Raw genomic sequence first — 21,822 nt, forward strand, 5'->3', positions numbered from 1 at the left:
ACTTAATGTACCTATGATGCATTCACTCCTAACAGCTAGGATCTTCTTACGCTTCTCTTCATAATTTAAATTTTACCATTTCCCAGCTTGTGCAGCACTTGCGCATGTGTACATTTTGACACCATAACAAGGTTTTCAGCTCCCCATGGGCAGGGTCCTTACCTGTTGCCCGTGTACCCCCTCTGCGGTTGCACCGAGTACCCTGTTCACCACCCCACACCTGAGTGTTTGTCTTGAAACATGGCTTGGTCTTTCCACCAGGGTCTGGGAAGCCCTTCTGTGGCCGGTACAGGAGTCCCTGGCCGGCCCCCGCCTTGCCTCTCCCGACCATGCCTCAGGCGTTGCCCTGCCCCCTGCTTAGAACCCTGCCCCTTGCCCCCTGCCCTGGTGCTCTCCTCCCCTCCCCACTGGGGGTTCCGGTCATCTTCCAGAGTGAGTTATGGTGACCACGTATTTAACACAGCCAGTGCGGGATCCTGCAGGAGCTGGTGAGGGACTGAACTAGGGCAGTGACCTCGAGGGAGGCGGGGTCGACAAGCTTGCTTCTCTCCAGGTGGAGCGGAAACACAGGTGAGGAGGTTGGAAATGTGGAGAGGTTACAGTTGATGGGAGCGGATCAAGGGCCGTGGTAAAGGCAGCAGCGAGTGTGTCATTGTGTCAGAGATCACTGCGTCTCTTCACATGCCACCACGTGCAGGTGTTGCCTTGTTTACCCTTCACAGCAGCCTTGTGAGATCAGTACTTTCTAAAACCCCATTTACAGGTGATGGAACTGGGGCTTGTGAAATTCTTGGAAACAATCTTGCTACCTTCTTTCTGTGCCTAAAGTGTGAAAATTGGGCCTGGGGCTGTAGAACTGTATAGATTTTTAAGTAATAATTAGAACATTTATAGTCTTACTCATATTGATAACAATTATAGTTAACTTGCATTTGAATGGTTCTAGACAGCGCACACTTAAATTGCCCCCAGGCTCTCAGCTCTTGTACCTACTCAGCTCATAGTTTAGCTTCCTGGCCTCCATGGACCATGAGCTTGTCATCTGATTCAAAGACGTTACATTTAAAATTCTTTTAAAAAAATGTAAATGAGATTTTGCCCTAAGAAGAACTGTGAACTGCTGACATCTTTGTGCAGAGGGTGGTGTCCATGATGTAGTGCCTTATGGAGAAAACTGGGCAGGTGTGTGCAGACCGGCTGGAGTGGAGTGTGAGGGGTGGCAGTGAGAAGGGACGGAGCTGACGGGGTGTCACAGCAGGACTGAGGGGCTTGGTGACCGAGCAGGAGGGAAGGGTGAGTCCGCTGTTTGAAACTAGGATTTTGTCAGAAACTGTAGAGTCTAAATGTAGAGACTGTTCAGAATAAAGGTGAATTTTGTTTTAGCTCTGTATGCTTTGGAACCCTTTCCCCCCATTCTCGCTTTTTTTCCAGCATGAAAAAGAGGGAAAAGGTATCCAATCATTCATATAAACTTTGTGTGTGTGTGTGTGTGTGTGGTACGCGGGCCTCTCACTGTTGTGGCCTCTCCCGTTGTGGAGCACAGGCTCCGGACGTGCAGGCTCAGCGGCCATGGCTCACGGTCCCAGCCGCTCCACGGCATGTGGGATCTTCCCAGACTGGGGCATGAACCCGTGTCCCCTGCATCGGCAGGCGGACTCTCAACCACTGCGCCACCAGGGAAGCCCCATATAAACTTTTTTTTATACCGTAGTAGTAAACATATGGATCCTATTACTTCTGTGCCCCTTTGGGAATTATGTGATTTTTGTGAGCTAAGTTTTTTGAATCTTGTTTCAGTAGGAGTGAATTAATACAAAATTAACCTCTAAGAAGTTCTTTAGTCTGGTCCTACATGGAAGAAAAAGATGGATTTTCAAAAATCTATTAGTGAGAAAGACTGTATTATACAGTGGTGAGCATTTCTGGAAACTGGCTTTGAGCATCCCAGACAGCGTGACCTGAATTTGAAAGAAATAAAGAGGCCACTAGTCTTGAGCCAAACTCATACAAGCAAAGAAAAAGCAAGTCGTTGCCCAGGATTGTGGGGTAACTGTAGGTTTTGGGCCATGAGGTGATGCATAGTTGAACCTACACTGTATAGGCCACACCTTAGGGAACACTCTCCTGGGAGCAGGGCCCTGGCACCACCTCTCCTAGGCCTGCAACCTCCAGCAGGTCCACCTGGACCTGGCTGAGGCCCATGTGGACCAGGGCTGGGCCTCTGTGCATGGTCAGCACAGCATGGTGGCTGAGGACTGCAGCAGGGCAGCTGTCGGGGGAGAGGGTTAAAGACACCCACTGGGGGCCTCCCTGGTGGCGCAGTGGTGGAGAGTCCGCCTGCCGATGCAGGGGATACGGGTTCGTGCCCCGGTCTGGGAGGATCCCATATGCCGCGGAGCGGCTGGGCCCGTGGGCCATGGCCGCTGGGCCTGCGCGTCCGGAGCCTGTGCTCCGCAACGGGAGAGGCCACAACAGTGAGAGGCCCGCATACCGCAAAAAGAAAAAAAAAAAAAAAAAAAAAAAAAAGACACCCACTGGAATCTGAGGCCCCATTTAAAGGAAGATGCGGTTGAGTTAACCATGTGCCTGGGCTGATGGAGGAAAGGACTTCGGACCCCAGTCCTGTGTGGGTATCAGATGGCTGCCATTTACGGTTTTCTAGAAGGAAGCTACAGTTTAGCCTCCTTAATTTGGAATGTTTTAAACACTGTTTTTACATACAGTAAGATACAATCTTTTTGATGTACAGGTCTGAGTTTTGACAGTGCATTCGTGTCACCACCTGCCCAGTCAAGATAAAGAACAGTTCTGTCACCATCCCCTAGATACACATGCACGCGCGCGCGTGCGCACGTTTCTCATGCTGCCTGTGTACAGTCAGCCCGGCCCCACTCCCAGCTCCTGGCTACCACTGGGCTGGTTTCAATTTCTATAATTTTGTCTTTTCCATGCTGTCATGTAAATGGAATCGTACAGTATACAGCCTTTAGAGTCTGTTGCTTTCACTTAGCATAATTAATTTGGAATTTAAAAGGAAATGTTTTGAATTTTAATAATCACAAGGAGCATTTTAATTAGTAATAGGAAATCTTCTAGTACCTTCAGTGTACTGAGAACCTATGGATCACAGTGTACTTGGAATTATGAAAGCTGGATGTCAAGAAAAATTAGTCACTAAATGCGTATAATTAAAAAAATTTTTTTAACTTCTGCACTGTATTTTATCAGTGCTGTACCTCATGTAACTGAGTCTGGGACTTAGGAGTCTTAATTTGTACTGAAAAAAGGGCAATATTATTTTTTAAAAACAGAAAGCTAAATTTGTATTGAAAGGTAGATGCTGTAAAAGTAACCATTAAAAAAATCAGGGTTTTTTATGCTGCTTCCGTGGCTCCTTCTTCCAAAATAGTCCTGTAATTAAAGCTGAAACATTGTGCAAAGATGTGTTAGCGGGTCGCTGCTCCCTCTGTGAATGAAGAGCAGAAGGCAGAGAAATGCTCCTGGGGGCAGAGGGCCTTTGGCAAAAGCCAAGGAACGTTTTCATAATGAGTTAGTCAGAAATAAAGGTCGTTGAGAATATCCAGGAAGTGGTGGTGACTGCCAGGCAGGCTTTACAAGACAGGAAACACTTAGCATGTTGGTAAACCATGTTAGCACATCAGCAAAGGCATGTCAACAGTTCTAGGATTGGAAATTGTTACGATGGGGAAAAGCAGCAATTAGGAGAGCAATTTCAGTTAAAAATGTAAAGATTGTTTTAAATTAATTCTTGAGTTGTTCCTCTGTGCCTGTATAGCAGAATCTAAAAGATAACTCATATAATGGGGAACATTATATTTTTTAAAACTTTGAAATTCTTAAGAAACCATTAAAGAATGTAAAATTAAACTGGTAGAAATTTTAAAAAATAGAATAGAAGCCACTCATCATGATGTATGAATTAAAGAAAATCCTGGCAGCATGTATGGTGCAGGTCAGTGGTTGGGAACCCAAGTGCTGCTCTAATCCTGCCTCTGCCATTTTCTGATGTGTGACCTTGGGTGCATTACTTAACCCTTCACCTCAGTTTTCTCATCTGGAAAATGGGTTTTAATAGGATTGTTGTATGGGTTGAGTTAATACATAAAAAGCCTAGAACATGCTTACAAAATAATAAGTGTTACAGAAGTGTTAGTTATTATTAATATATTCCAAATTCTCCTCAAGAAAATCTTCCCACACTTGTGTATGTGATTATCAAAAACCAAATGAAAAATCATGGTACATTACACAAAACACATCTTTCTGCAGTAGACTTTTAAAAGAAAAAACTCAGAACTAACATTTCCCCCCTTGATTTTCACTTTTTAGAGTGGTGAAACCAGAACAATATCTCACTTTCATTATACTACCTGGCCAGATTTCGGAGTCCCTGAATCACCAGCTTCATTTCTCAATTTCTTATTTAAAGTGCGAGAGTCTGGCTCCTTGAATCCTGAACACGGGCCTGCGGTGATCCACTGTAGTGCCGGCATCGGGCGGTCAGGCACCTTTTCTCTGGTGGACACTTGTCTTGTTCTGGTAAGTGACCTCATTTCAGTCTTCTGTGCCTTTTTATTGTTTCCACTGGCAGAAGTAAGCTCGACTGTCAGGATCCCAGAACTGTGTTTTTCAAACTTGAACTTCTGCCTTCTTTTAGAAAAACCAAAAACTCTCATTCACATCATTTCAGCTGCCTCTTGCTGTGACTGGTGGGGCTGCATCCAAGATAATTCTAGAGCTCTCGAAGGAGACTTTTCCTGGTAGCTTTTGTTACCTAAATGATAGGTCCTCTCCCCCGCCCTTCTTATTTTTCAAACATCAGTTGGTAGGTAATACTGAATTCCTTCTTGCCTTAGTTTCCTTATTTACAAACTGCAGAGAGTGAGAGTATTCTCCTCCCAGGACTGTCATAAGAATTAAGTGGATGAGTGCATTTAGAACACTGTCTAAGCCCTCGGTGAGTGTGGGTTTTAATATCATTCCCTGAGGTTCCTGTTGTGCCTGAGGGCTGTGTTCTTTCTCCACCAGCCTTCCCAGCCCCAGCCTGGGTACCGGCCTGTGCATTTCCTCCCTTTAGGTTGATGGGAGGGTATCTTAGCACGTCTACTGTGTTAACTTACCACTCTGTCTAATATCCTATACTTCAGTCAAAAGCGGCTTGTTGAGTTAACTTTGACGTGTTTAAGAACTCTAAGCATCTGTTCTGTTAATGGTAAATACTAAAACTGGATCGTGTGTTTGCCTGTTCCCTGCCAAATGTAACTTCAGCAGCTGTTCTCTTTTCTGGTTGGGATGGGGGTGCATGGATCCAGCCCCAGCTGGTGCAGCGGCCCCACGGTGTCCTTGTGGGTCTGGCTGTTTCCGCCTTTCTGCTCCAGCACCCTCAGGTGGCTGCCGTACACAGACGTGAAGGCGCCGAACGAGAAGATTTACTCCTGCCAAGACGTTCTTAAAAAAGAAAGGCACTAATCTCGATGTATTTATCTTTACATTAAGCCAGAATGGGCCATAAATCCTCCCTTCGACCAACCACTAGCCAGAGTGAATGAGATTCCTGTTGGTTGGAGTCAGCTGTGAGTTAGCTGAAGGGCCAGGAGTCCTCCCTCTGCTGCCTGGACGGGGCAGACGGGCAACCTGTGCTGACTTGCTCTTAGCAGTTTTCCTGTACTGCTTCTCTTTCCTGGACTCTTAACAACAAAAGACTTGAATAATGTTTACCTTGCTTGCAGATGGAAAAAGGAGACAATATTAATATTAAACAACTGTTACTGAATATGAGAAAATACCGAATGGGGCTGATTCAGACACCAGATCAACTCAGATTTTCATACATGACTATAATAGAAGGAGCAAAGTTTATAAAGGGAGATTCAAGTATACAGGTAAACTGTGTATCAAATACGATTTGCATCACATAGCTACACTCCGATTAAGCACGTGTCTTCTCCCTCCCTTCCAAAAAAGCATGTTTACATTAATGTGGTGAATCCAGCTGGCCCCTAAGATTGTAAAATGTATGCCCCCCTCCTCCTGTGTACCTCAGCCTCATGTTAAATCCTTCCTGTTACTCAGAAGCCCGAGTGGGGACACAATTTCATTAAAGAAAGTAAGGTTTCTTGTAAAGGAGGGTTTAAGCATTTCATCATTAAAATAACCAGAAAATTTAGCTACTTTTGCCCCATTAAAAACCTGATGTGGAGTTATACAAGAACACTTAGTTTATATCATAGATATTTCATCTTTTATAACAATGAGCAAGCAACTTGAGTACTTGCAGCAAAGGTAATGAAATTTCAGGAGAATGTTATTTTTCTCTGGTTGGTGGCTGTATTTTCATGAAGGTCTTTTTATTCCACATTTGTAAAAGCTAAGTTCAAAGACTGATTATCAGAAATCTGTTTATGTACTAATGTAACGTGAAATAGAAACAGAAGTAACAACAGACACCCATTTCTTGTCTGAGCTGATCATATGGAGTTGGACATAAGCAGGTGGAATTCTTTATTTTTCTCTTGCATGAACCATTTGCTTCCTCTTCAGCTTCTGTGATTACTAGCCAAAGCAGGAATATTCTGAATAAGCCCTCCTTTGTAACTGAGATCACACCATCTGTCAAAATGGAATGAGATATAAGTAGTTAAGTGTTGTATGGATTACACAGACATTTAAATATTCTCAAGAAATTTTATTTGTCAGCTAACTTTTTTGTTCCGATCATTGGTGTTATTTTAACTATTCAAGACAATCTATTGTATTTATCAATAAAAATTTTAAGTTTTATTTAAAAGGTTCCCCCCAAATCTTTAACATTAAAGAATAATTTTTTTTAATTAATTAGATTATTTATTTATTTATTTTTGACTGCGTTGGGTCTTCTTTGCTGCGCGTGGGCTTTCTCTAGTTGTGGCAAGCCGGGGCTACTCTTCAATGCGGTGCGTGGGCTTTTCATTGCGGTGGCTTCTCTGTTGCGGAGCACGGGCTCTAGGTGCGCAGGCTTCAGTAGTTGTGGCACGCAGGCTCAGTAGTTGTGGCTCACGGGCTTAGTTGCTCTGTGGCATGTGGGATCTTCCCTGACCAGGGCTTGAACCCGTGTCCCCTGCATTGGCAGGTGGATTCTTAACCACTGCGCCACCAGGGAAGCCCTCTAAAGAATAATTTTTAATGAAGAGAAACGCCTGTCTGTAAAGTGCTTGGTATGTGAAGATTAAGCCCATGAGGCACGAGACCCTCCTCCGACGTTACCTCAGATGTTCAGGATTAGGAACAGATCTCTCTTTAATCTCGGCTGTGTCTGCCAGTTTACATGCAGAGGTTTTCCCCACACACTTCTGTTGCTTCCTTGCTAATTTCCTGGTTGTTCTTACAGACTGAGTAACTCTATGGAACGTGTGCTGCCCTTTGGATACTATCCCTTGCTCCACCTTAATTTTTTTTCAAGTTTCGTTCCTTTAGTTTTAGAATATATATGTGCTTCCTGTGCAGTTCGTTTTCCCCACAGAGATGAGTTTTATGGACGGGCTTTTGTGGTCCCTATTGTCGTGACAGTGCAGTTTGTGGCTCGGAAGAACTTTTTCTACCCCAGTTTATCTGGTGCGGTGTGGCCATCAGATCTCTGACTCAGCACCTTTATCCCTCATTCAGACAGACCCAGGCGTCCTCTGCCTCCGTCCAGATGGGATGTTGGAAATGTCTCTATTTTTCAAGTGCTCAGGATCAGAAAGCCTGTTACCCTTCCAGAGGGCTCAGTTTCCACAGAAATGATCTTAGCAAGGCTTTAAAAATTTATATGGTGCTGTGAAATTTTTAAAATTTTAGATAATTGATTAGTACATTTGAGTATAAAAGAATTCAGAGAATGTGAAAGTATATCATTTACAAAGTAGAAGTCCTCGCTAACTCACCCCCCAAATATGTAACCATTGAGGCCTGTGTGTATTCATCCAGGACTGCGTGTTTATGCATATGGACTTGTTTATTTTATGTAGATATTTTCTCCTTCTGGAACCCTGCTGTCTAATGCTGGAACCACATGTTCTGTTGAGTGTTGAGATGTAGCCAGTCTGAATCAAGTTCTGCTTAAAGTATAAGATGTACAAATATAGGGAGAAAAAGTGTAAAATATCTCAGTAATTTGAAAAATATTGATTATATGTTCAAATGACACTATTTTTAAATGTTGAATTAAATAAAACATCTTGTCAAAATTCATCTCTTTTTAAAACGTGGCTGTTAGACATTTTTAAAGTTATATATGTGGCTCGCATTACATTTCATTGGACAGTGCTATACTAGAACCTTAGCTTAGACCAGAAATCTCAGAGAAATAAATTTCCCTGAAATCTTAAATCATAAAACTTTATTGTTACAAAGATCTAGAGTTACTTTGTTAATGTGGCTACCCCAAACTGCATGACTCTGTCCCATGTCCCAAAAAGTGTCTCATAGGACATACAAGGATGTGATAGGCAGGTTATGGACTTGTCTTTCTCACCATACATCTGCCGCCTCCCCTTTGCCTCTGATTTTTGGGGAAAATTAATATTTGTAAGAAGAAAGAAGGAAGCTTTTCGAGTGTGAGTTGATGGTAGTGGGGTGAGGGACGCCATCTGTCCAGAAGCACCCATGCTGTGTAAGCTTCGTCTCTGGTTCTTTTTCCTAAAGGGAGCCTCTGTCTTCACCTCAGTCTTAATCTAGATTTACGGGATACGAGTGGTGTTTTCATTATTGGCTACAGTTTCATGTTAGTTTTCCTGTGAAGATTTCTGGCATATGTGGATATAAAATGATTTAGAACCTGCCAGGACAAAGGAGAGCTGTTAATATTCACATCTAAAGTGACTGTTATCTGAAACCAGTAACTGTGTTTGTGATGATAATCACATGAAATACACAACTAATAAAGTTATAAGTAAATATATACTTCGAACAAATTACAGTGGGTTTCGAGTTTAAATACATCACTTTACAACGCCTTCGAGGGGCTTTCTTCAGTGAGAAATGGGGGTGGGGTTGCAGATGGTGTGGGGGCATTGCTCCGTGAGTGCGGTTCAGCTGAGTGTGCAGTCGGGGGAGGTGAGCAGCCCCGTCTGCTCCAAATGGGAGCCGAGGGTAGCGCTGGGTCCCTGGCCTCACAGTCGGCAGCACTGGCAGCACCACCGAGGCAGGTGAGCCTGGAGCCTGCTTGCCAGGTGTGTCACAGGGGAGGCAAAGTTGAGTGAGTTTGCTGCCCAGAGACCTGGCAAAATGGCATTGCCCTTTGTTTTTTCTTCTTAAAATTCACTAGCATTAAATCTCTCTTCCTCCCCCACCCTCCTGCTGACTCTTCTTGTTGACAGATTCTGGATTTGTTGCATATTCTGGGAAGTGGTCCAGTAAGACTTGGTTTTTGGCATCATCTTGTTTACTGACATTGTTGAGTTTTGTCCAAGTATAAGGCCAAGTTGCTGTAACTAGATCTCAGTGAAGAACTGACCAGCATGCTTTCTGGAGACAGTTAACATTTTTGTTGGATACTTAAACTATCTGGTGTCTGACACTGATGATTATTTCCAAGATGCAGAGCCTTGTGAGGGGTTCAAATTCTGACTCTGCTACTCGTTAGCTGTCATCTCATTAGTCACAAGTCCCAAGGCAGGTGACAGTCCTGTTTCATTGGAGGAAAATAGGCTGTCTCTTCATCTTGGTCTAAATCCTGCCTGATCTGAAGTCCAGGCGTGCTGAGGAGTCTTCCCAACCCAGTGTCCAGCCAGCTGCCTGGGCTGCTGGTGTACCTGGTGGGGACAGTCAACTTGAAGGCCTCTGGCACTGCAGGGACCTGCTGGGAGGTCTCACCATTGGTTCTCCGCTAAACTGGACAGTGGCAATGAGCAGGGCACACTGGGTCACTTTCAAGGGCCATCTTGGTCACTCTTCCAGAGGCACATGCCTCTGGATTAGGAGACAGCACAATCTGACTTTGGCGAAGATCTTCTTACTAGGACCAGTATTTTGGTGAGGTTAAAGTCACTACATTTTATTAAGATTATTGTATTCAACTACATACTGATGTGCATCAATATTAAATGCTTTATTATTGGGACTTCCCTGGTGGCGCAGTGGTTCAGAATCCTCCTGCCAATGCAGGGGACACAGGTTCAAGCCCTGGTCCGGGAGGATCCCACATGCCGCAGAGCGGCTAAGCCTGTGCGCCACAACTGCTGAGCCTGTGCTCTAGAGCCCACGAGTCACAACTACTGAGCCCACGTGCCACGACTACTGAAACCCGTGTGCCTGGAGCCTGTGCTCCACAACAAGAGAAACGACCGTGATGAGAAGCCCACGCACCACAACGAAGAGTAGCCCCCACTCGCTGCAACTAGAGAAAGCCCACGCGCAGCAATGAAGACCCAACGCAACTAAGATAGATAGATTTATTAAAAATGCTTTATTATTATTAAATATTCAACTTAAAATAGACGTAGCTAGAAGTGGTATGACAAAACACGTTTTTCTTTTTCATTCATATGTTAGCATCACAGGGTTTTCTTAAGTTAAATATAGAATGTCAGTTTCATAAATTTTATTTAAGGAAAGTCAAAACTTTAGTGTTTGCATTTGTTTCTCATTTCCCTACTTAGAAACGGTGGAAAGAACTTTCTAAGGAAGATGTATGTCCTGTTTTCGATCATTCACCAAACAAAATAATGACTGAAAAATACAACGGGAACAGAATAGGCCTAGAAGAAGAAAAACTGACAAGTGACAGGTGTACAGGACTGTCCTCTAAAATGCAAGATACTCTGGAGGAAAACAGTGAGAGGTAAGGTTACTGCAATAACAATGCTTGAAAAGATGAGACTTTTATTTTAATAAGTTCTGTGGATGGGAACTAATATAGACCTTTAGTGTATTGAGTTAATGTAACCATTTATTTATTACTTAAGGGCATTTAAGTAGTATATAATGACATCATTGATCTCAAAGAAGCTGATACTTAAAGACGGAAACCTGTTGGAAAATGGTTTAACACAATACTTATTGAGTGTAAGAGTTGATATAATTAGATGCTAAAATGTGTAGTATGATGCAGAAAACAGAGTATGAATACCTGCCGTTTGTACAGTTATAGTGTTCATGCTACTGTTACAATGTAATTGGTAATATGCTTTTAATACCATTATGAAATAATTAAATGAATATTTCAACTTAATTCTGTTATTGGAAGAAAAAAATATTTTTCAAAAAAATTCACCTAGGGGCTTCCCTGGTAGCACAGTGGTTGAGAGTCCGCCTGCCGATGCAGGGGACACGGGTTCGTGCCCCGGTCCGGGAGGATCCCACATGCCGCAGAGCGGCTGGGCCCGTGAGCCATGGCCGCTGAGCCTGTGCGTCCGGAGCCTGTGCTCCGCAACGGGAGAGGCCACAGCAGTGAGAGGCCCGTGTACCACAAAAAAAAAACCCAAAAAATCACATAAAATGCCCTATACTTTTTGAGTTTTTAATCCATATGAATGTGTAAACTCTTCAAGTTTTTAAATTTGAAAAATTACGTTTCTTGGGCTCCAAATATCTCACACATTACGAAGCTGGTGTCCTGAGGTGTGAGTCTCTCAGAAAAGTGAATGAGCGCTTTTACTCCCTCTCTTCAATATCTCTGGAAGACTTTTTTTCTTTTCTTTTTGTCAAATATGCTTTTTCTTGTGGAAAGTTTTATGCTGTAGTCATATTTGTTACAGTGGGATCTTGGGATGTGCGGTGAAAATCGTTAAGGTCTCCTATACATTATAGCTTCAGTTCTGTATTTCCCCAATATAAAAATTGCCTGAAATTTTATAAAAGGTAGTGTATGACAGTACATAGTAAGTTGCTGTATATCATATTGAAGAGCTTATTATGACTTAGCAGTGCTACTCCTTATGTGTGGCTTCAGTGGTTTAGACTACAAGTTAGAGCATAAAGTTGTTTCTTCTTCTACCTTAGATTTACTAGTTTTAAGTCAGGAAATAATACTGGGAGCTCTGTATCCTTTTATATATTTTATATATGTTTTGCCTGATCTTGACTGCAGTGTAATTTGTTTTATTGGCAGGTACATACATACTTGTTATAGTGAATTTTCAGTCTAGAGAGTGAATTCTGAGTAATAATTTTTGCAAGTCATTGTAGGAAATATTCAGGTAGAGTTCACACAGCCAGAGATACCTGTGTGTGTGATAAGTTAAAGTGAAAAAGACATTAGGAAGACTGCAAAGCATATGGAGATGAGCAAAATATAGTCCCCAAGTTGCTAATACACTTAAGGGACAAAACAAGAACCCAGACTAGCAACATAAATTATTTACTATAAATGAAATGCTGTAGGATGAGAATAGAAGGGCTCTAGAGGGTGAGAGAACCAGAGACAAGAGGTTTCTTAGTTTAGAAGGAAACAAACTTGGAGAACAGCAAAAAAAAAAAAAACATTTGGGCAAGAACGAGGTTGTACGTGGCAGGAGAACACGTGCTCTTGTCTCTTGGGTGTGTAACTAGGAGTGGGGTTGCTGGGCCACACGTGGCCACTCTGTGTTGAGCATTTTTTGGCCAGTTTTCCAAGTGGTTGCATCACTTCACCTTCCTACCAGCAATGTCTGAAGGTGCCAATATTCCCACATAATTTAACGTTGATAAAATAATCTAATATGTAGTCCATATTCAGAGTTCTCGAATTATAAAAAAAATCCACCTTAAAGCTTTACAGAAAATTACTGAGATATAATTTACATACCATAGAATTCACAAAATTTAGAGCGTACAGTTTACTGGATTGAGTGTATGTACAGAGTTTTGTGGCCATCGCCATAATGTAATTTTGGAACATTTTTATGATCCCAGTCTCTATAGCTATTTTAAAAAGTAATTCAAGGGCCTCCCTGGTGGCGCAGTGGTTGAGAGTCCGCCTGCCGATGCAGGGGATACGGGTTCGTGCCCCGGTCTGGGAGGATCCCATATGCCGCGGAGCGGCTGGGCCCGTGAGCCATGGCCGCTGGGCCTGCACATCCGGAGCCTGTGCTCCGCAACGGGAGAGGCCACAACAGTGAGAGGCCCGCATACCGCCAAAAAAAAAAAAAAAAAAAGTAATTCAAGATCTGATCCAGGATCATGCATTGTATTTGGTTGATGTGGTTCTTTAGTCTCCTTTAACCTGGGACTATCCACCACCTTTAGTTTTCCCCCGTTGCTGGACATTGCAGCTTATAGATGAGTTGCCTTTTAGGATGCCTCACAATCTGGATTCTTCTGATTGTTTTTCACTATTAGATACAGGTTAAACATTTGGGCCAGGAAAAAAGCTGCCTCTTAATGTAGTAGACGCTGAAAAGGCATTCAAGATTTTTAGTCAAGCCATACCATCAGAGCTGTGCTTCAGAATAATTACTGGAGTGTAGTATTTACTCTGAAGGCATGGAAACTGGTTAGGCTTTTGCTGTAATATAAGCAGTAAGTGAAAAGAGGAGATGGATTTTGTGAGATTTTTTTTTATTAACTGATTTTAATAACATGACATAAAACCCCTACACTTGATATAATTGTTATGCAAAATACATAGATGAATACTGTCTTCTTTTAAAAACATAAATAAGCAAGATGTGAAAATAGGCAAGTTTCCATTAAATAAGTGAAAAAAATTTTTTAAGTTTTGCTTTCCATATCATTTGGTGTTATAAAATGTTTAGCTTTCATCAGCTTCAGGGTTTGTGTTGCTCCCAAATTTTTCATATAACTGAACTCTCAAATCTGCTAACACCCACTGAATTGATTCCACACTGGATGGTAAGGCGTCAGTTTCTTCTTGAAAGTTTTTCTTTGCTTCTTCTAGCATTTCTCATGTTTCTTCTTGAGAATGGCTAATGAAAACCACCAGTCTGATGAGGTGTCATTAAGCAGTCCTCGTCTGCAAGCATGATGTCCTAACAAGCATCTTCTAAGTTTGGGAGTTGTTTCTTTTTTATTTCTGTTTCTTCCTTCAGCTCTGATTCTGCTTGTATTCCATGCAAATCTGTATGTCTTTTGTTGATTTTCAAAAGTAACATTGACATCTTCTGCTGTCTTCTTCATGGTGACTGCCATCTTAGGCTTGTGAGACTTTTTTCAAGGGAAAAAAATAGTAGTTTTCATGTTGCCTTCGGTCATTCTTTATGTTGTTCTGGGACCATGATCCCAGAGTCAAAGAGCTTCCTTTGGAACAAAAATTCTGTATTGAATAGGAAAATGGGAGCTAGAAAAGGGATGGGCAGACAGCAGTAGGCACTCACACAGCAGAATATTCAAGGAAATGTTAAGTATAGGGGCCTTTGTGAAAAATCAAATATGAACTCCAAAGGGGATCAGATGACTGGGGACCCTCTGTCTTCCCACTCCTGCTGGCTGGCTAGCAAAGAAAGAAAAAATACTGACACCATGCTTCTTTTCAGGTCCTACTAAAAATATTCATTTACATAAAACTGTACCAGCAATTGTCATTGAATTACGTGAGTGCACCTCTGAACCATTTAGAGTATTGAAGCTTTTCCTCTTTTTGTTCCAGCATCTGAATGAGTTGAGAAGTGGGGTGGAGTGGGCAGGGTGTGTGTGCTCTGCCTGGTGGTTGAGCCCAGCCCTGCTGATGTGCTCTTGTGTGTTCACAGTGCTCTGCGCAAGCGCCTTCGGGAGGACAGGAAAGCCAGCACAGCTCAGAAGGTGCAGCAGATGAAGCAGAGGCTGAACGAGACCGAACGAAAAAGGAAAAGGTGGTTATATTGGCAACCTATTCTCACTAAGATGGGGTTTGTGTCCGTCATTTTGGTTGGCGCCTTTGTTGGCTGGACACTGTTTTTTCAGCAAAATGCCCTATAAGTAATTAATTTTGCCCCGCAAGCTTCAGCACTGGTAGCTGACAGTGTTGCGTGAATCACAGGGGTTCATCTGTTAGCAAACTCCTCAGACACCAGACGGTGCAGTTGACTAGACACCCACAGAGAATTGGGGTGTGCAGTCCCCTCAGCACCCCAAGGCGCTGCCCACACTGTACCCGCTCCCTAAAATAAAGACTTGAATGCTTCTTAAGAACTGGTACATTTTCAACTGTATTCATACATGTTAAGTGTAATATTTCACCTGACCAGACTGAGAAGTCCTTTATCACGAGGATTCGTTTTTGGAGGCTGTCTGGATTTTAACCTGCACTTGATATAAGCAATAAATATTGTGGTTTTATGGACATTATTACTGGAAAGAAAATGACCTTTAAGTAATGCGTGTAATGTATAATGTACTGTTCACATGGGCATCAACATTTTATATTCTTAACCATTGCAGGGTAAATATATTTTATAAGTACCTATTTAATCTTACTTTTGTAGTTAAATGTACTTTTTAAAAGCTCAATTTGAAAAAAAATCTGTTACCACAAAAAAAATATAATAAAGTGTATGTTGATTCAATTGTACTGGATACATTTTCCTAAAGAAAAGTTTGATATGAGCAGGTAGAACTCTGAATAAGCAATTTTTACTATATATTTGCATTTCTTTTATGTTTTACAGTTTTCCCAATTTTAAAAAGAAAAAGAAACAAAAATTTTCTCTAAAAATATCTTTGAAGGAAAATTCTCCTTACTGGCGTAGTCAGGTAACAGTTGGTCAAGACTTTGTAAAGAAACTGGTTTCTGTAAAGCCCATTATTAATACTGTTTATTTTTCAGGAAAATTTCAATGTAATTACCCTAATTTATAATTGGGGTAAACCATAATTTAGGAAATAAAAATAACGAGCAGCATTTTATCATCCATGATTTCAGTTTATTAGACTGAAGTTTTGCAGTAAAAACTTTTTTAAGTTCTTTCTACTTCAATAAATAGTATAATGATGTTCAAACCTACACTGTCCCTTTAACTTCTTAATGGGTATTTTTAGAGCATATTGTTTAATGAATCTAATTGCTCATTTGAGTGCTAGCTTTCTTCAGATCATAACATTCCTTTCAGTGTTTAACTTGTTTTACTTAAACTTTAAATAGTTGTTATAAATTTATCGGCTGAAATAATGAAATCACATTATTTCAGTGGTTTTCAAACTTTGCTTGTTGGATTTCTGAGGGGTCACCAGGAGGTGGTAGGAAGGACCCCAAGCTGCCAACCTTTACCTCCAACTTTCACTTCCAGCAGATAAAGTAGGCTGTCTCTGCTTTATCCACTTTACATACTAGGTACGATTGCTGCATGAGGTTTAATTATTTTCAGTGGGCAGTGATCATTTAAACAACAGTTTGAAAACCATCGGTATAGATAGACTTTTGAGTTGGTTCGAATAGCCTTCTCAAGTGGGTTGAGTTATGCTGAGAGTTTGAGAGCAGGACGCAGGTGGTGCTGTGTGTGGAGGACAGTTTGTGTCACATGTGCCCATGCCCCGCTCAGCACCACTGTGTCCTGTAACCTTTACATGGAAGGAGGTAAGAAGGATGTTGCTGTGTCTGCCTGCATCACCCCTGTGTTCAGGCACCATGACCCTTACATTTTAGGTCGTTATTGGTTTAAAACCTTTCTTTCCAATTTGCTGTGGTTTATCTTTGCTAAAATACAGTATATTACTCTGCAAGTCAAATACAGGTAGACCTATTCAGTTCCAACTGTGGGTTGCCTTGCTTTCAATAAAAGGCAAAGACTTTATGGGAAACACAAGCTGATAATGATACCCTTGTCCCCGGGCAGGGTGGACGTGCTTCGTGGGGCTCAGTGCTTCAGCTTTGCTCTTTGCTTCCCGTCCTTCTGGAGATGTTTGCCATAATGTATTTTTAAAATCACATCTGGTGTAGCGGACACTTGTTGATAAACTTCTGCTGCTGCAAACATTAGTCATCTTTCCTCCTCCAAGCACATCCCTGAGGAGAGCATGTTAATTTTTACCAGGGATTGTGTTTTTGGTGGGTGCCCTATACTAGTTACTGAAAATGCATGGCCAAGTGCCTGACCTTTATTAAAGAAGGCGTCTAGTCAGAGGGGCGGGCCAGGCGGGGTCCTGCCCTCAGGGAACAGCAGAGGAGTCGGCAGCCACGGTGGGTGTGCATCTTCCCAGAACTTGTGTCTGTAGGTCTTCGTGATGTTTTCTAATTAGAACAGATGCTGAAAATCAGTTGTACGGTTTGACTTCGATGAGGTGCTGGTATTTTCTTAATAAAAAAGCCAGAAGCTTTATTATTTTTAAGAAAGACTATCTGCATTAATACCTAGTTCATTTGTGTTTGTATCCGCTCCTGCCGATAAACTGACAGCACCCCTGATTCAGCACCGTCTTTTCTGGCTGTACCAATGGGCTCTGTACTCATTTCCACGTGCAACCAAGCATTTTATGCCACCCTACTACTGATTTTTATTTATGCTTGCATGTGTAGAATATCTACAAATACAGTTCTCCATATTTAGTTTATCCATATGTAGCACAGAAATGATGTAAAAGTGCATAGAGAACTTTGGTAATGTACAGACCACTTCCATGTTTAGATGTTTTATATATTTGCTCTGTCCTTATCCTCTTCTATATTTTTGGTCCATTTTATTATGTATTAGTATTTCTACCAAGAAATGAACAAAAAAAGAGAAAGGAAGTTAAAAAGTTGGTTTTTTTTAATAGGTGCATCAGAGGAAGGAATTGTGACCTTAAGTTAATTTTATGTACACTTGTGCGTGTCCCCTTTGTTTCAAATAAACTAGAATTGATGGTTTGAATAAAAAAATACATATTGGTTTAAAAAGTAGTTTCTGGCATGGAGCAGTCCTCCAGCTTCTGTATCAGTTCCGTCTTTGCTTTCAACGTCCTTGACAGTGATGGTTGTTCCCACTTAGAGGTCATTTCCGTGGTGCCGGGCATGGTGCTGGGGCTTCCCACGTGTTCTCCTGGTAACCTCACAACAAGCCCGTGCAGCAGGTGGTGGTGTTGCTGAGCCAGAGTCAGCCTGAGACTTGACCTTTCTACCTTCTCTCCTGTTGCCATCATTGAAGACTCTCATGTAGAGTGTATTTTAGAATTAAATTCTCAAAGAAAGACAACTTCTGCAAGTCGTTTCCCTCTTAGAAAAATATCTCTGACTAGATTCTGTGTGAACAGACACAGGCTAGAACCTGATTATGTTAGAAATATTTTATTGACCGTTGTATACTCTCTTTTAGTGAGTACATTTCCAGAGTGACTGCCTGGTTATTGTACAGATTTTAAAATCTAGTCTGCCTTGATTTTTACTTTCAGACACGAGTCTTACAGAGACTTTTAAAATGCAGTATATTGTAAGCCTAATGCCATTATGTCTATCATCCGTTTCTCCCTATGTCCAGGCAAGAGTCTAAGAGTCACACCTTCCGTCAGCACTGACTTATTTCTGGTTCCAGCAGGTCCCTGTGGGTTTGTTAGTGGGGTAGAAAGCGTGGACAAGGGCGGGGTGGCTGAGGTTAGGACCCTAATGTCCATCCCCTGCTGGAGCTGAGTGCCTGGCAGGGATGGCGTGTTCTGGGCTCCCGTTTCTACATCACAGCTATTCAAGTCTCTCTTACTTCAGGAAACCCTTATTTGGCATTGACTTATCTAGATGATAGTCATCTTATAAATAAAGTTTTGAAAAACAGAAATTCAGTATTTTTTCACATAATAAAATTAAGTTTTTTTGACTTAAAATACAGGCCTTGGTCGTCCCCTGGATGATTTATTCTGGAGTTGACCTGTGTCTTTCATCTTTTCCCTAGTTCATTGGTTTGGATTTGATTCCATCTTTCCTTGTATCTGTCTTCAAAGCACTGTTTCTGGGACAGCAGCACCCACAGCCCCTACAACAGCAGATAAGTTAGAAATGCCAGGTGTCCTCTTGTTCTGCTGAATGTGGATGAGTAAAATGTCATGTTGCAGAGTACTGCCCCGGCTAAGCAGTGACTCAGCCTGAGGGGCTTTTAGTTGGGTCGAGGGATTGTCTTTATCAGTAACAACCTGACAACGAGAATTCTCAAATGCTATGACCGTCTCTGTGCAGTCCAGTGGGAGAATGAAAAATCCAATCATTGGTACTCTTTCTGTTTGGGTTTTATAATTTAGAGTGGAATATGGGAATTTTAGGATTTAGGGAGGATGGATATTACTTGCAGAGTCTACTTTAATACTGTTGTCTGGTTTTCCATCACATGGTATATTGGGGGAGCTATAAGGAGAATGGAATGGAAATTTTTTTCTTTATGGAGACCATTTTTTAAAGAAAAGCATCAATTCTTTATTGTTGCTCTAATTTGGCATAGATTTTTTTAGACATATGATGATGTTGATATTTCAAATTGCTACTATAAAAAACCTGAAGTTATTTTGAGTTTGGTGAATTCGGGAGTTTCCCACTGGGTAAGTTGATGTTGTCTGTAAGGCAGTGAGTGCCTTGCTCACCGCAGAGAAGTGTATGGGACTCTTTTCAGTAAAGCAAGGATGAGTATCTGGTGGCAGGAACTACTTCGGTGTGGAGCCAGCCCCTGTCAAGACCTTTTAGTTGTTCTAAGGGGTAGTTCATCCTTGCTGAGTGTGTCTTTAACACACTGCTGGGGAGGCAACACCTGCCGGTTCTGCCAGTCAGTAGATACACCTCTCCAAGGTGCATCCCGTTACCCGATTTTCAGACGAGAAAACTGAGTCAAAGAATAAGTAACGTGCCCAAGGTTGTACATCTAGATCATGAGAGAGCTGAGATTTGAACTCCAGTCTGTAGAATCCCAGTAACTCCAGTCTGTAGAATCCCAGTAACTCCAGGCCTCATGCTTTCCCATTATGTCACACGCAACCTGTTTTTATGGAATATTTAAATGGAAAAGCATTAGACAGCTACTGTTAGCCATTAAAATCCAAAATAACCCTCTTTTTATTTTTTAAGTGAAACAAATCAAAGTTTTCCCCTCCAAAAAATTTTGTGGAACAGTTTGGACTACCACTGAGCCAGAGTAATACTGGAACATCAGAGCACTCTCTAAACCAAACCATTATTTCATTCACTCTGACTGGATCAGTTCCTTGGTTTTAACAAGGGGACTTCTGAAGGTGTGGGAAACACATGCATATTTTGCAGCACTCAGGGTCAGTCAGAAGCTCTTTTCCTCACATCAGCCACTTTGGTTCAGGCTTCTCAGGTCCCTGCAAGAAGCATCTGTGGTAGTTTCTGTGACCACAGGCACCTAACAAGAATTCTTCCTTGGTGTCTGGACATTTCTTTGTCAGTGCTGGAAATGAGACACCAAGGAGCCAGCAGTCAGGAAGAAACCAACTCGTAGTATTGGGGGTCTTGACTAAATGTTTTGGATAAATGTGTGGGTGTGGTTTATATTTCCTATTTATACACGTTGAGGCACAATAATGACAAGTATTTAGATCTGGTTTTGTTTTTTTTTTTGTCAGAGCAAGGGAAGTTGAGGGGAAATACCAGTTACCACCTCAGAAGTTCAGCCATTTGCAAATATTGTGAAATAACATTAAAAACTCACCTGCCCTTAAATTAGTTGTTATTTCATCTCTCTATCACTTGTTTAAACTCTCATTTATCTTTACTTTTTGGTATTAAAGTACAATAAATCTATCAATTATTTTATGTCTGTGTTTTCTTTTAATACTTAAATCATGTCACTTCAGTTCTGTATTTCTGTGATCATTAGTATTACCCTTCAGGACAAAAAGCATGCTGCTAACAGTCCATGAGTTAAAGATATAAGCCAACTTTATGTTCATACATTACATTCATAATATTTTAGCAGTATGATACAGTGGAGGTCCAAATTGGCTTAGCCTTTTGCATTGAATTCCAAAGTATTGGTAAGTCTAGCACATACCATATAATCTTGCTAAACTGTTATGGGTACATTTTTTTTTTTAAACTGTCTGTCTGTCAGTATAGCTCACATGGAGGTCATTTCTTGAGTAATACAGGATGACCTAAAAAAATTCACAGTTATTAATTCTTGTAAAAGAGTGAGAGTTATGGTGCTTTAACATGAGTCTACCTCACACCACCAATTCTGTTTGAAAATCAAGCACGTAAGCAGTTTTACCGAGGTAACAGCGAAGCACTCAGTGTGATTGAGTGTGATGTGTTGGAATGTTTTTTGGTTGCCTTTTTAGTTCATTGTTAGTCCTTTTATGTTTGTGTGTATCTGTGTATGTCTGTGTGTTTGGTAAATATGAATTGAATAGATGACTTCTTATTTTATGTTTTAGGCCAAGATTGACAGACACCTAAATATTCATGACTTGAGAATATTCTGCAGCTATAAATTTTGAACCATTGCTGTGCAAAGCAAGACCTGGAGCCCACTCCGGAAACTAAGTGAGGCTTGATAAGCCTGTAGATTGCCTCACATTTGTCTGTTTACAAAGTAAACCTTACATCCAGGGAATGAAGAGCACCACCAGCAGAAGACTTTGCAGAGCCCTTTCATTTGATGCATTGTTAAGTTTTTTAATGCGTGTGTGAAATGTAGAGAGATGTAAAAGAAATAAATTAGGAAAGACTACTTTGTATTGTACTGCCATTCCTACTGTATTTTTATACTTTCTGGCAGCATTAAATATTTTTATTAAATAGACTGTGTTGGTTTGTGTGCATTATCTTAGGACAGCTCTGCTTCAAATAATGAATGTTTTCCTAAGGGTTTGCTCTCAAGTTTTTATAACTAGCAACTAACATTTAAATTGAACTTGGTTCAAAACATTGGCCCCTTGGGTTTTTTTTTTTTGTTTTTTTTGTTTTTTTTGTTTTTTTTTTGCGGTATGCGGGCCTCTCACTGTTGTGGCCTCTCCCGTTGC

At 41.4% G+C, this 21,822-nt stretch overlaps 1 protein-coding gene and 1 pseudogene across 3 annotated transcripts in view; one reads left to right on the plus strand and one right to left on the minus strand.

Annotated features, from left to right (window-relative positions):
- Positions 1-21,602, plus strand: part of PTPN2 (protein tyrosine phosphatase non-receptor type 2) — an 82,802-nt gene extending 61,200 nt beyond the window's left edge. The window contains exons 6-10 of one of the 2 annotated variants that reach the window (XM_082639951.1): positions 4,351-4,560; positions 5,751-5,903; positions 10,638-10,819; positions 14,664-14,765; positions 21,235-21,602. In XM_082639951.1, the coding sequence (XP_082496077.1) occupies positions 4,351-4,560; positions 5,751-5,903; positions 10,638-10,819; positions 14,664-14,765; positions 21,235-21,256 (669 nt within the window). In that variant the 3' untranslated portion in view covers positions 21,257-21,602. Of the gene's footprint in view, positions 1-4,350; positions 4,561-5,750; positions 5,904-10,637; positions 10,820-14,663; positions 15,516-21,234 lie in introns of those variants that run through there. The other variant, XM_082639950.1, reaches the window with a different exon arrangement.
- On the minus strand, positions 13,451-14,577 carry LOC309814767 (prefoldin subunit 4-like; annotated as a pseudogene). The gene has a single exon. The product of its transcript is annotated as a prefoldin subunit 4-like (transcript).
- Positions 21,603-21,822: the final 220 nt, after the last annotated feature.

This window comes from Mesoplodon mirus, assembly GCF_964341445.2.
Source record: "Mesoplodon mirus genome assembly, chromosome: 13".
NCBI lineage: Eukaryota > Metazoa > Chordata > Mammalia > Artiodactyla > Ziphiidae > Mesoplodon > Mesoplodon mirus.